This window comes from Chroicocephalus ridibundus, chromosome 12, assembly GCF_963924245.1.
Source record: "Chroicocephalus ridibundus chromosome 12, bChrRid1.1, whole genome shotgun sequence".
Taxonomy (NCBI): domain Eukaryota; kingdom Metazoa; phylum Chordata; class Aves; order Charadriiformes; family Laridae; genus Chroicocephalus; species Chroicocephalus ridibundus.
Genome location: NC_086295.1, coordinates 17,471,801 through 17,485,224, shown reverse-complemented (window position 1 = coordinate 17,485,224; position 13,424 = coordinate 17,471,801). Strand labels below are relative to the sequence as shown.

The following is a 13,424-nucleotide window of genomic DNA, read 5'->3' as shown; positions in this document are numbered from 1 at the left end:
GAAGGCAGTCTGCTGGACACACTTGTAAGGCCCTCTGGGGACAACTGCCAGACACGAGCCCTGATGGCAGCTTCTGGGAATTACATGCAGAACTACCAGGTTCTTGCTTGGCTTGAATGTGGCACTAGCCCAGGGCAGGCAGGTGAAGGCAAACAGCAGAATCTTCATTTAGCATGTTCCAGTTTTCCAAAGAAATCAGTTTCGTCTTTGCCATGTTAAAAAAAAATTAAACCATAGACTCTGCAGATAAGAACTCACTCCACTGTTTCTTTAAAAAAAGAAATTTTTACCTCAAATTCTTCGTCACCTTCATTCACTTTCTTGAGCATCTGTGATGGCCCCTCTTAAGGCCTGGGTAGCTGGACCTCTGGCACCAGCCCCAGCAGCCAGCCCTGCCTGATCTCCCCATTACCCTCCTGTGTGCCCCTCTCCTGCCCCCACCCCTCACTGGGAAGCATCTCGCTGTGCTGGAGGTGGCTTGTTGGAGATGAAGCGCTGTAGCATTTGCTGCTGTGGGGCTGGAGGAGGCCAGCGCCTGTGCCCTGGTCCGAGGGTGGTCTCTAGGCATGGGAGGGTGCTGCAACTTCAGCCTGTGCCCTGACAGCCACGCCGTCACCTTACAGGGTGCAAAGTGCGTCTCTGGAAGCGAGGATGTGGGCTCACGGGAGGTCTCCTTGCTTCTGTCTTGACATTTTTCTCTGTTTGTTCCAAGGTCTTTAGCTTTGTTCAGACTCTGACGGGTTGCGAGGACCAAGCCAAGCTCTTCAAGGATGAGGTGAGAAGGGCTGGAGGGTTGAGTGCAGCTGGCCAAGGACAGCTGTTTGCCAACGGGGTAGGGAGGAATGGGCTAGTGGCCTTCCTGCAGCGGCTTGCTGCTGAATGCGGAGAGCATGTCCAGCACCTGGCAGCGATCCCACCCTGCAGCCCTGGGGGCAGCAGCCCCACTGCATTCGAGTGTCTGCCCGTGCAGATACGGCGGCAGGAGGGGAGATGCCGACCCCCAGGGAGCTGTGCTGCCCCCTTCTCCCGGCGCGGGTGAGCGAGGGCCCCTCTGCGGAGGCCGGGAGCGGGGAGCCAGGGGGAGGATGATACTGCAGCCTTAATAGCGCCATCACCTCCTGAGGGAAGCAGCTTGCTCCTCACCCGTTCATCCATCCCCACCTGCATCCTCTCACCGGCACAGCGGTTCGATGGCGTTGCTGTCTGTCAGCCAGGTTCATTGTTTTTAGACTGCTCTGTGGGCAGACGCGCGGAGGGGCTGCTTTCCAGCATGGGGGGTACGCCCGGGGCAGGCTGATGCTGGGGACGGCGAGCGTCCCAGCCTGTTAGTAAACGACCCCTGCGCTTTAAGGGTGCTCAGGCAGGCGAAGCTGAGCTGGGGTCAGCTTCCACGTGTGCCGGGACCTGGAGCTGGGAATGGGCAGGTGTTTGCCCAGAGCGGGTTGCCCGCTGGCCGTGTGCTGTGCCCGTTGTGCTCTGGCACAGAAGCCCGGGCCAGCTGCAGTGCGAGCTCGTGGGGCAGCCCTGGGAAGGGCCTTTCCCCTTCTCTACCCTGTTCCTGGGCACGCCAGCTCCCAGCTCTGGTTTATCTGGGACAGCATGGGAGTGCTGTGGGTGCCCCTGACTGGGATCATCTGTGGTCCCTGGCTGAGGGTGAAGGCGACTGTGCATGTCCCCAGGTTCTGGCCGTGCTGGCTGTCCCTAGGAAGCCACAGCCTGGGTTTTCGGTGACTTCCTTTGTCCCTGCTCTCCTCTCCAGATGATCGATGGCGAGGCGTTCCTCTTGCTGACGCAGGCTGACATCGTCAAGATTATGAGTGTCAAGCTGGGCCCAGCACTCAAGATCTACAATGCCATCCTCATGTTCAAGAATGCTGATGACACCTTAAAGTGACTTTTCTTGGCCCGATCGGGACCCTCCCTCAGCACCGGTGCTGCCAAACTGTCTGGTCAGGACAGAGATTCCCCCCGACCGACCGCAGCTTGTCATGTCCTGCTCATGTCCCCTCGGGTGCCGCATCTCCTCCCTCCCACCAGTCCATCTCCCATCCTCTCCGCTCCCCTCCACACTGCCCTTCTCCTCCGGCGCTGGGCACAGGCTGACGCCAAGCCTCGGGGGTGGCTGCAGGGACAGAGGGTGGACGTGGGACCAGCCTGTCTTCACGTGACAGCTGTCCCCCATGTCCTGCTGTGACCGCACTGCTGCGGGGGCTGTGTTGAGGGCCAGGGGAGCAGTGTGGCCGCTGGGGGCTGACACCACTACGCAATTCACCCAGATAAGGGAAGGGACTGGCTGCCTGCGCACGTGCTTGCACCCGTTTAAAGGCTGGTCTTGGCTTTGCTCAGCAGCTGAGAGAGATCTATTTTTTTTTTTATTTTTTTTTCCTGTGATGTGTTCCTCTGGGGGGGAGCTTGTGTTAACATCGTTTCCAAGGGATGCTCCTCAAGGGGCTTCTGCTCACTTTGCCTTTTTCTCTGAGTTCCTTTGACTTTCCCTTTTAAGGCCAGATGATGACTTTGCTTTGCCCCTTCACCGCACTGGGAACCAGTGGCCGACCTCTTGTCCCTTCCAGGGACCAATGTGTCCTGGCTGCTGCTCTGCCCACGACCAGCATCTGCGCTTTATCTGCAGCAGCCCCAGGGCCCCGCGGGGCCAGGGCTGGGTGGATGCAGAACAAGCTCCATTTCCTCTTCCTCTGGGAGGAAGGGTGCTTGGTTAACTTCTTCCCCTTGCAGCAATTAAAAAATCCTCTGCAAAGGAGAGTCAGACCCTCTTTGGTCCACGTATTAGGAGGAAGGCCCTTTCTAGAGTGGAGACAGCTTCCAAACATCCACTCCTCTGCAGGCGGATTCACAGCTCGCTTCCGAAGGCGTTCCGGAGTTGGCTGACTCGATCCTGCCAAGCCGCCTTCTCCCCCTTTTTTGCCCTGGCGAGTCCCCCTGGTTTTGCTGCCAGAAGAGCAGGATCTTTCGCTGTCCCTGGATTCCTTACCTGCAGAGCTAAAGGAAATTCAGCAGTTAACTGTTTTGGAGGTTTTTTTCTGTCCTTTTAGTAACAGAGCACCTTTTCAACAAGGGTGCAGGCACTTCGGGAATGCCCATGTAACGCTGTCCCCCGTAATGGAGGAGAGGCCGAGTAGGCTAGGACACGCCAACATGCCTGGGGGCTGCTGGCAGAGTCCCTGGCAGCTTCTGAGAGTCCCTGTGTCCCCTGGCAGCACCCGTGCTCCCCTCGCCGTGGTGTGTCCCCGTCCCGTGCCGCCTGCCGTGGGTGCTGTTGGAGCAGCGGTGTGGCAGTGCAGGGCTGGAGGGCGGCCACCTGCCCCCAGGGCTCTCCACCGTCCGCAGCGATGCGATCTGAGTCCCATGTCCGCTTTCTTTCCTGTTCCCAAGAATGACATATCGGTAGCAAAACAATTTTTCCCCCTTTCCCAGTGCCCAAAGACAGGGATGAAGGGATCTGAGCGAGTGCACCAGCAATGCGTCTTGGAGCAGCACTGCCTTGGGAGCCGCTGTCACACCTGAGTCAATCTGTTCTAGGCTTCCCATGGAAATGTAGCATTTTGACTCTTTCTTATTGAATATTTGGGGTCACATTTGACCCGCTCTTGAAACGTCTGCTGCTTGCTCTTCACGCAGGACTTGCAATTAGTCCGTGTATTTGTTTTCTCAGTGCTTGGGTTTGATTTAGGCAGCTCTCTGTCTCCTTTCCTGTTTTTATTTTCTTCTGTCTCTTCAAGCACTGCAACGTGGGCAGCTGTGGAGAGAGGGGCAGTGGGTAGGAACGCCACGTCCCTGGGTCCCACAGCCACTCTCCGGGTCACCCTTGATCCGCAGTGAATGGTCCTGAAGTTGGTCTCTTCAGCTGATGGGGAGTCTCTTCGGGGCCACGGTGTGCTGGGGGAGAAGAGGAGCCCTGGGACCTTCAGCTGTGAGACTCTGCGCGACCGGTGCTGAGACCTCTCCAGGCGTGATCTGGAGTGGAACGGCTCCTCTGTGGCTCTTGATACCCTTGCACGGGACATGGTTATTGAGCTTGTGAGGAAACATCTTAACGAAGGCGTTCTGTTCTTGTCTGCTCCATTCCCTCGTGCTAAGTCATTCCTCCTCTTGGGCAGGGGACCGAGCACTGCCCCGGCTGCCGGGAGAGGAGTTGCCACCCAGGGGTCAGATCTGAAACTAGCGTGAAGGACGGAGAGCCTTGTGAGAGCGGCGGTGGTGGTGAGCTCAGAAGATCCCTGCTGAAGGGGAAGAGGAGCCATGGCTGGCCCACAGGCCTGGGTACGGCCAGCACCATGGGCTCTTGCTCTGCAGTTGGGTGCAGTCAAGCCGTGCTCTGCCTGGGCACCAGCAAAATGGGCAGAGGGGCATGAATTCAGACTGTGCCAGCCACGGGCAGCAGCGGGAAGCTGTGCCCACGGGCTACTCCTCCTCTGGGCTCTTTCGACTGCCAAGAGAGCAGAGGGCAGGACTGCCAAGGTGCTCCCCCTTGGCTGTGGCGCGGGGCTGGAGCCTGGGTCTCTGCTGGGTGCAGGAAAACCAGCCCCACTGGAAGGGTGATGGGAGACACGAGGGTCTCTGTCACACACACTTAGTGGTTCTGTGAGCATCGGTTCCTCAGCCTCTCGGGCTGACTCAACCGCTGGGGTACAAAGCTTCTGGATTCATCTGGGTGAGAGAGTTACGGGGTTTGCAGGTGGTCAAGGGCTATTTACTGTTAAAACTTCTAACCTTCTTGTTTTCCTTTCAAACCAAACCCAACCCAAAGCATTGTGTGTGTACGTGTGGATGGGTGTTTGTCGAAATACCACAGCGCCTATTTCCTCTACTGTTGGTGTGTCGCTGTTTTAATGTGGTGGTTTCTGTGGCTGTGGAGGCGGCAGGTTCTAGTCCCAGGCAGGGTCTCGGGTGCTGTGTCCTCTGTGAGCAGAAGTTGTCTCTGGTCCCAGCAGGGAAACCAGGAGAAGGAGGGATTGCTGCACCCTTGACCTTGCAGGTCCTCCGTCTCCACAGAGTATTGTTTGGGAGTCCCCCCTCAGGGAGCATCAAGGGCAGCTGTGACCAAGGCAGAAGCACCAAAGTTTTTCATCCTTTCCCTGTTGCCTGACCAAACTCCTCCCGGGGATGTCCACCGCTGTGTCACTAGGAAGCTGGAGAGGACAATGGGGCTGTGTCTGGCCCACAGGTTCCTCTCTGGGGTCTTTCTGAGAGACGTGACTGCAGCCAAAATTTCGAAGTCAATGAAGAATTTTTCAAGTCAAATGTTTTTTTGGAGTGGAGGCCCCCAAGCCTGCGCAGGTGTCGTTCCTGCCCCTGCTGCTGCAGATGGTGTTGGCAGGGCTTAGCGGGAGCTGTGGGAGATGTCCCACCACGCGCTCCAGCCTCGGGCATGGAGTGTCTTCTGGGGCGGCTGGTCCGCAGGTGACTCTGGGGGCGTGGGAGCAGCCGGAGCCTCTCAGGAAGGTGTTTCTCCCTCCTCGTGGAAAACAGGAGGTGGTGTGCGCAAGGTCGAAGTCTCCATTTCTGTGAGAGCAGCCAGCCTGGAGCTCAGCGAGGAGGACGGCCATGCCTGCCTCGCCGGAGCGCAGCTGCCTGCCGCTACCATCCTCCGGTGATTCCCGCGTCCATCACAAGCACTTTTAGTAAAGAAAAACCCTCCGAATTGTCTAGGAGAGCTGGGGGCAGCTGCTGCCTGCGGAGGCAGATCTGGGGACGCGAGTGCAATGAGGGGCGTTGGAGAAGAGGAGGCAGCGTGAGGACGATGTGACTCGGCCGCTTCCGTTCCTCACTCCGTGCCCTCCGGAGGGGACCCCGCGGTGCAGAGGAGAGGGAACGACCTGGGGGCTGCAGCCGGGCTCCCTTCCTCCAATCCCCCCCTTCACCTGGGGCCTGAGGCTCGCCCGGCCTCGGGGGGCAGAAAAGGACGGGGGGGGGGGGGGGGGAGGGGAGGGGGCGTGTTTTGGAAGGAGCGTTACGATAACAAAAGCTTTTTTGCACTTTCATTCATTTTGCACTCGTTTTTAATTTCTTTATTCTGCGTTTTTTGATATTCGCACCTCCTCTTTGTGTTTTCATAACAAGAATACTTTTGTTGTAGCCGGTGAAGCTATTCTGGAACTTTGTGTCCTGAGTATACAGAGGTTTAAAGGTCCTGTATATATAAATTTATACCTGCATAAAAGTAAATTTATATATATAGGTCACGGTGTGATGTGTTTCGTCAGTGTTTTAAAATAATAAACGAATGTGAGCAATGGAAGGCTCTGGCTGGAGACTGGTTATTCAGCCCCGCTGCCTCCCCCGGGGGTGGGTGCTTGTCCCTGCTGGGGACAGAAGGACACGGACACGGGTGGGGGGAACGGGACACAGGCCGAGGAGGAAGGGGGGGCTCTGCGCCCCCTCCTAGCGAGGCCCCGTCGTGCGGCGGGGGGTGCACATGGCCTCGGCCATGATGAGCCCCAGCAGCAGCAGGACCCCGGCCCCCAGCACCAGGCGCACCACGTTGTTCCAGGTGTAATCTGCAGGGGACAGGAAAGGACAGTCACCGACGGGGGGGCCCTGGGAGGAGCCCCCCAGAGCTCCCGGACGGACCAAAAGAGTCCCATGGGGGCAACAGGGGACCCAAGGGGACGTGGGAGTCCCAGGGCAAACAGACACGTGGGGAAGGGGATGCGCTGGGGAGCTCCTGGGCTAAGGAGGGATAAAGGGAAGTTCAAAGGGAGCCCCAGGGGCTCCTGCTGGATCTACCTCCCACGTCCCAGGCCCCTGGGCCACCCCCTACCCACAGTCTCTGACCCGTCACCCCACGCAGTGGCACCAAAGCCAGGGAGGAGGACAGGAACATGGAGCTGGCCCTCATCTGCCACTGCCAGCCAGCCCCTGCCGCTGGGCTGCAATGCGACGTACAACTGTCCTGCGGCTGGCGGGTGTCCCCTCACCCTTGGCCCCCCGCTGGTAGCCTAGCAGCCCTGGGTCTATAGGGCATCTGTAGGGGCTCTGAGGAGCTGGCAAGGCTCAAACGCATCTGGAGGAAACTGTAACCCTCTGCTTGGCCCCCAATTACAGCCGCTTTCTTTCACCACATCCTCCTGCCTAGCTCTCTCAGGACATGACAGATGCCAGGGAGGAAGAGAAGAGTAGGATGTGGGTGGGGGGACATCTCACCTCTTACCACCAAATCCAGGGTCTTGCTGACAGCAGACCATTCGAACGAAACATTCCTGGTGAAACACTGGCAGCTGTAGCGGCCCTCGTTGCCTTTATGCACGTGGGAGAGTTTGCAATCTTCGTTCTTGGGGATAAATTTTAATTCTTTGACGCAGCCCTCCAGGTAGAGGAAACAGCCAGCGTTGGGGTGTGCGATGGTGCAACGGAAAACCACGTCTGCTCCTGCAGCCACATTGTGCCCAGGCAGGACAGAGAGGACAGGTTCGGGGAGACGGAACTCTGTGGGGAGAGGAGAGGGCATGAGGAGGTGTGCAGGGCTTTGACACGGTGCCAGCAGCCACTGGGATCTCCGTGACCCCACCACCTGGGTCAAGCAGAGATGAAGACGGTCCCCACCTCTCCAAGCCAGGGAAGAGGGGAAAAACCCTGCCCACCCTGTGGACGGGGAAGCCAAGTGGCTACGTGCCTCCCGGTGTGCCCATGTGGCGTCTGACCCCACGTGAAGAGGTAACAGCATATCCCTCACCTTGCACCCGGATTTCCACGGTTTCGCTGTGAGCCAGCACAGCGCCTCCATCCCGGTACTGGCAGCTGTAGCCACCTGCGTCCTTTTGGGTGGCATTGGAGATGGAGAACTCAGCCCTGCTGTCGTGCAGCTCCAAGGTACGGACCCAGCGGCCACCCTTGTACAGATCAAATTCCCCTTTGTCACACTGGCAACTGCAGCAGATGGTGGTGGAGCCTCCCGGTGGGATCACCCCAGCCGGCTTCTGGAAGATGGAGATGGTGGGGGCACCTGCGCAGGGAGAGAGATGCTGCCAGACGGGGAGGCCCCAGCGCCCGGCTGCCCTGGGTTTGCCACCTCCACGCAAGGGCAGGTTTTGTTCTGTGGGGCTGGGGAAGAACCCTGGGAGATGGATGGGGGCCCAGAGATGTGTCCAAACTCCCCATCCACCACCTCATAATACTCACTCGGTGTAGCCTTGCTCTGTGCCACCAGCCAAGCACCTGCAGGAGAAACAGCCATGTAGCGTTTCTGTGGAGCCTCCGGACGCCTCATGTCCCCCCTCCAGGAGCCCATACTGGCACTCACCGAAGGCCAGCACCTGGGTCACGGGCAGCATCATCTGCCTCTTGGCTCTCTCCGTCCTCGGCTCAAGCAGGGTTTCTTCAGAGGAAGGCGTTGGCCGGAGGCGCTGAGCAGCCGTGTGGCTTCCTGTGGGTTGCCTCGTTGACAAAAGCCACCTTCTGTCCCACAGCCTGGGATTCTGCAGACACAATTACAGGCCTGGGATGGTTGAACTGGAACCAGAATGTCCCAGTCACCTGCCCAGGTCACCATGATGACCAGGTCTTAGGATCCCACGGACCTTAGGAGAGGAGCTATCGAGGCTTTTTGTTTCTCTTCCTCGCCTCTGGTCACTTGATGGGGAAACGGCTTCCTCTCAGCCCTTGCGAAACAGGGTGAAGTTCTGCAACTGGGGTGGGGAGAAGGGACAGCACAAGGTTCCTCTCGAATCTTGGTGAGAAAACTGCAACAAGTGGTATCATAAACTAGCTGCGTTAATAAGACAGGATAAAAGGGGGACCATAGATAGCAAGTAAATCTTCCATCCCTTCGGAGGCTGGGGACCCCACTTCCCTGGCAGCACCGAGGGACCCCGCATAGATTTTCCCATGGCACGGAGGGGAAATCCCGGCTGCGCAAATCCCATCTGTGGAGATGTGCCCAGCATCCGAAGGGACGTAAGATTTACTTCCTCTTTTTTATTCCGTGCCATTAAAGCAGACATTTCACTACTCCATTTGTTGTCAGGCCTTCCTCACCGAGGTCCAGGAAGACCTCTGCACTGTGTCGTGCCCCCTCGTCCCGCCCAGAAACACTGCGTGGTGCCCCCGCCGCAGCGCAGAGCAGCTGGTGGAGGACACTGAGTCCGGGCACAGGCGATGTCCAGGCTGCCTCTTCCCCACGGCTGTGGGGCAGGTTTGGCAGCTCCACAGAGTGGCATAGGAGGGAAGTAACTTGGTGTCCCTTTTGGCCTCCTCAGGGACTGTTTCATCCCACCTGACCAGTAGTGTCTTTCACTGGAGGAGCAACATCTCCTGCCTGCAGGTCTGGATCCACCCCACAGGGCTGGCCCCATTCCTCATCCATCCAAGCCTCCCCACTCCCGTGCTGGAGCAACGGCGAGGTCCTCACCCCACATAACTGCTCGCTTCCACCACACCTGGGGCCTGGCCTCCAACCTCCTCAGCTGCCATCTAGTCTGGGTGGTGTAGACAGAGCTCCCTTTGGCAATAACGAAGGGTTAATTAAACAGGGGAAGTCGCTTGCACCTTTGGGTGATGCGGGAGCAAGGAGAGCAGGGAAAAGATGGGTTGTGGGACTGGAACTGTGTAGCAGAGGTGGCAGCTTGTCCAGGGATCTCACATGGCTGAAGGCTGAGGACTTGGGCGTGCTGGTGGATGAAAAGCTGGACATGAGCCAACAATGTGCACTTGCAGCCCAGAAGGCCAACCACATCCTGGGCTGCATCAAAAGAAGCGTGGCCAGCAGGTCCAGAGAGGGGATTCTGCCCCTCTCCTCTGCCCTGGTGAGACCCCACCTGCAGTACCGTGTCCAGCTCTGGAGCCCTCAGCTCAAGAGGGACATGGAGCTGTTGGAGCAGGCCCAGAGGAGGGCCATGAAGATGATCCGAGGGCTGGAGCCCCTCTGCTGTGAGGACAGGCTGAGAGAGCTGGGGGGGTTCAGCCTGGAGAAGAGACGGCTCCGGGGAGACCTTAGAGTCCCTTCCAGTACCTGAAGGGGCTACAAGAAAGCTGGGGAGGGGCTGTTTGCAAGGGCACGTAGCGACAGGACGAGGGACAATGGTTTAAACTCGAGCAGGGCAGGGTTAGATCAGACATTAGGAAGAAGTTCTTTACACTGAGGGTGGTGAGACACTGGCCCAGGTTGCCCAGAGAGGGGGTGGAGGCCCCATCCCTGGAGACATCCAAGGCCAGGCTGGATGAGGCTCTGAGCGACCTGATGGAGTTGAAGATGTCCCGGCTGAGTGCAGGGGGGTTGGACTAGATGGCCTTTAGAGGTCCCTTCCAACCCAACCCATTCTACGATTCTATGGGTCTGTCTCCAGCTCCCCGCCCTCCCCCAAGCTGCAGGCGGGCGCCTCCTGCCCTCTTGTGTCTCTGCTCAGCCCCTGCCGCGACTGGCCCCCGCAGGGACACAACGGCAGCGCTCCGGGCGAGGCAGAGGGTGTTTATGTGGCTGGATTCCAGGGGAAAAAGGGGAAGCGGCCACTGGACTCCTGCAGGGCTCTCAGCTGCCCCATGTGGTCCCCCCTAGACCCTTCCTACCCTTTTCTTTCTTCCCTCTTCAGCCTTTTTGGGCTCCCTTGGAGACGTCACGGGGTAGAAGTTTTGCAGCAGGGTGCCTTCTCCTTTGGTGGGGCACCTCTTCTGGCCCCGTCTCCTGCCTTAACCTCCCTTTGCCTCCCCCAGTTCTTGGCATCTCCTTGGACAATCCCCCTTCGGGCCCATTCATCCCAACAGCCCCCCGCTCTCCACACTGGGCTGAGGGACACCAAGCTGCTCCGGCCTCACCAGCGCCCAGGGGAGAAGAACCCCCCCCCGGCTGACCTTGCTGGCTACCGCCTGGCTAACGCAGTCTGGGACAGAGCTGGCGGCACTGCCACGGGGCTCCTCCATGGGCACGTTGGACTCCTGGCCCCCCCCTCTGCAGAGCCTTTTCTCACATCCCCCAACTGGAGACCTGCCTCCGGGGGGCAAGCCCAGGGCACAGGACCACGGGAAGAGCTTTGCCCTCCGTCACCACTGTTAGGGGTTGTTGCATCCAGCGGCCGGAGAGGAGAGAGGCGAGGCCGCCCCAGCTCCAGACCCCCAGGTCCACCCAGCTGTGGAGCCGACGGCGTGTTTCCAGCAGGCAGATGTGCCCATAGGACACAGGTACGGGCACATGGGCACATCCAGCCCCGCAGATCGGTCCGGAGCACTCCCACAAACAGCACCTGCCCCCCCCCGTCCCCCCCCGCCTGATCATGATGTACTCCTTATTTTACCCCCTGAGGCGATTTTGAGCTCATCTTGAGGGCTATCTGTTGTTTAGCCTAAATAAGCAAGTTTTAATTAGAATAAATTACTTAGGATTATAATGCAGTGTGATTTGGGCTGTTTTCTTAGCTTTACGGAGCAGGAGCAGCTGGATTTGCTGAAGCCCCAACAGAGGTATTTTTCTTAGTAATTTTCCTAGCAGCTGGTACAGTGCTGGGTTTAGTCTTTCAGCATGGGAAAGTGTTTTGATATCACGCTGATGTTTTGGTGATGTTTTTCCCAAGTCCAGGACTCTTCAGTTCCCCGTGTTCTGCCAGCGAGTGCAGCTGCACAAGGAGTACGGACCAGAAGACACGGAGGCTGCAGCCCTTGCCGTAAACTGCAGATCAACCTGTGTCTTTCCCTGGACACGGGAAAAGGATCCAATTAGGTGTTAGAAGAGCCCAGACCAAAAATCCCCATTGGACTAGAAGACGCGTGGACAGCGTGTGAAGGGCGCGTGTGGCACGGCCGTGTGGGTCACAAGGGCACCAGTGCCCAGGGATTCCTTTGTTCGGGGTCCCTCTTTTCGGAGGCACCCAGCCCGGGCTCTTCTTGCTGCCGTACCTTCCAATTAAATTAATTGTTTTATGAAATCCAACGCCTGAGACTCTGCTGCGGGAAACCGAGGGTTCAGCCTGAAGGAGGAGGAAGCGCCCGGGAGCGAGTGTGTGTGTGTGTGCGCGATGCCATGACTGGTGTGTGAGTGCTCGGGCAGCAGCTCCTCCTTTAGCAGCTTAAATATCAAAAGCTGTAACGAACAATGCTTGGGCAGAGTCCAGTGTGGCTCCACGGGGAGTCCTGCGTTGCAAGACCACGCATTGCACCGGCCCCGAAGCACCGATCCTGCGAGCACGGGTTCATCCCCGAGCGCCAGCTCCGCTGACCAATGGCGGCCCCTCAGCGAGTGCGTCACACGTTGGCTAGAAGACAAGTCTGCCGGCTTTCTACCTCATCAGGGAGGGAAGTTTCGTTTCCCGGCAGGAGTCAAAATCCCTGCATTCCTGCTCCCAACCAGTTTAACCCTTTCTGCAGCTGGGCATCCTCACCTTCCGTGCCAGATCATTCCTTGGTCACAAGTTACCGTTGCTGAGCAGTTACACCTGTCATAGAATCATGGAATCACAGAATAGTTTGGGTGGGAAGGGACCTTAAAGATCATCTCATTCCACCCCCCTGCCCTGGGCAGGGACACCTCCCACCAGCCCAGGTTGCTCCAAGCCCCGTCCAACCTGGCCTTGAACCCCTCCAGGGATGGGGCAGCCACAGCTTCTCTGGGCAGCCTGGGCCAGGGGCTCACCCCCCTCACAGTACACAATTTGGTTTCTCTGTGCTCCACGTGCCTGCAGATGAGCTTTGTATCGCATAGTGTAATAGCCAGTTCCAGGGGCCATTGGATTCCCAACGGGACACCCGGCTCCATCCTTCTGGCGCAGCAGCAGGCTCGTGACCCACTATCCACCTGGCTGGCCAGCGGATCCTGGCAGTCCTGGGGGCACCCATCTCCATCCCTGCACAGGAGGAACATCACATCCCAGCACTGGCACGTGTAGGAGATGCTCATGGCTGTCCCCAGTCTCACCACAGCTCTGAGGCTCATGGGGATGAAGAGCTCGGGAAAGAGTGGCTCTGCATGGAGATAGAGTCAAGCCATGAAGCACTGACCTGCACGCTACCCCGCCGGGTTCCCTGTCCCTCCCAGCCTTGCCCTTAGCATTGATGTTCCCCTGTAATGTCTCCCCAAGGAATCCATGGACACTCACGGGGGTGCTGCCCTGCCTGAGCAGCCAGCGCCCTGTAGTGAGATGGTAAAGAGACAGAGGGATGGATGGATGGATGGAGGGAGGGAGGGAGGGAAGGAAAAGGGTCTGCGAGGCCCCAGTCCGAGATAGTTGCCCTCTACAAACGTACATCCTGGTCCCACGTCATCCTGGACTCATGTCTGGCTCCCACCTCTTGCCCCACATACGTCTTCTTCCCTCCCCACCCTTGACACATGTTTTATCCCACATTCCCCACCTGGACACATGCCTGGTGTGGCGGTGTGCTCTCCCCTTTTCCCCCTTCCCCCCCGCCCCGGCTGCTGCTCAAGCCATCAGTGGGAGGTGTGATGAGTTGCACCTGGACTTTGGGGGCGGGCTGGCAACACA

General features: G+C 58.4%; 2 protein-coding genes across 4 annotated transcripts in view; one reads left to right on the top strand and one right to left on the bottom strand.

The window, feature by feature from the left end:
• Positions 1-5,914, top strand: part of L3MBTL1 (L3MBTL histone methyl-lysine binding protein 1) — a 29,995-nt gene extending 24,081 nt beyond the window's left edge. Inside the window, exons 20-21 of one of the 2 annotated variants that reach the window (XM_063349860.1) lie at positions 713-775; positions 1,760-5,914. In XM_063349860.1, coding sequence (XP_063205930.1) covers positions 713-775; positions 1,760-1,894 — 198 coding nt within the window. In that variant the 3' untranslated portion in view covers positions 1,895-5,914. The remainder of the gene's footprint in view (positions 1-712; positions 776-1,759) is intronic. The other variant, XM_063349861.1, reaches the window with a different exon arrangement.
• A 49-nt stretch (positions 5,915-5,963) lies between these two features.
• Positions 5,964-8,600, bottom strand: LOC134522309 (leukocyte immunoglobulin-like receptor subfamily A member 2). Of its 2 annotated transcripts, none has more exons than XM_063349862.1 (6): positions 8,538-8,583; positions 8,261-8,455; positions 8,140-8,175; positions 7,694-7,963; positions 7,165-7,446; positions 5,964-6,518 (listed from the first exon to the last, which is right to left on the bottom strand). In XM_063349862.1, exons 2-6 carry the CDS (start codon positions 8,292-8,294, stop codon positions 6,403-6,405), a joined length of 738 nt encoding a protein of 245 aa, XP_063205932.1. In that variant the 5' UTR covers positions 8,295-8,455; positions 8,538-8,583; the 3' UTR covers positions 5,964-6,402. The 2 variants fall into 2 exon arrangements, with proteins under 2 accessions (XP_063205932.1, XP_063205933.1); XM_063349863.1 differs by having other exon boundaries at positions 5,965-6,518; positions 8,261-8,435; positions 8,538-8,600.
• Between the last annotated feature and the right edge of the window lie 4,824 nt (positions 8,601-13,424).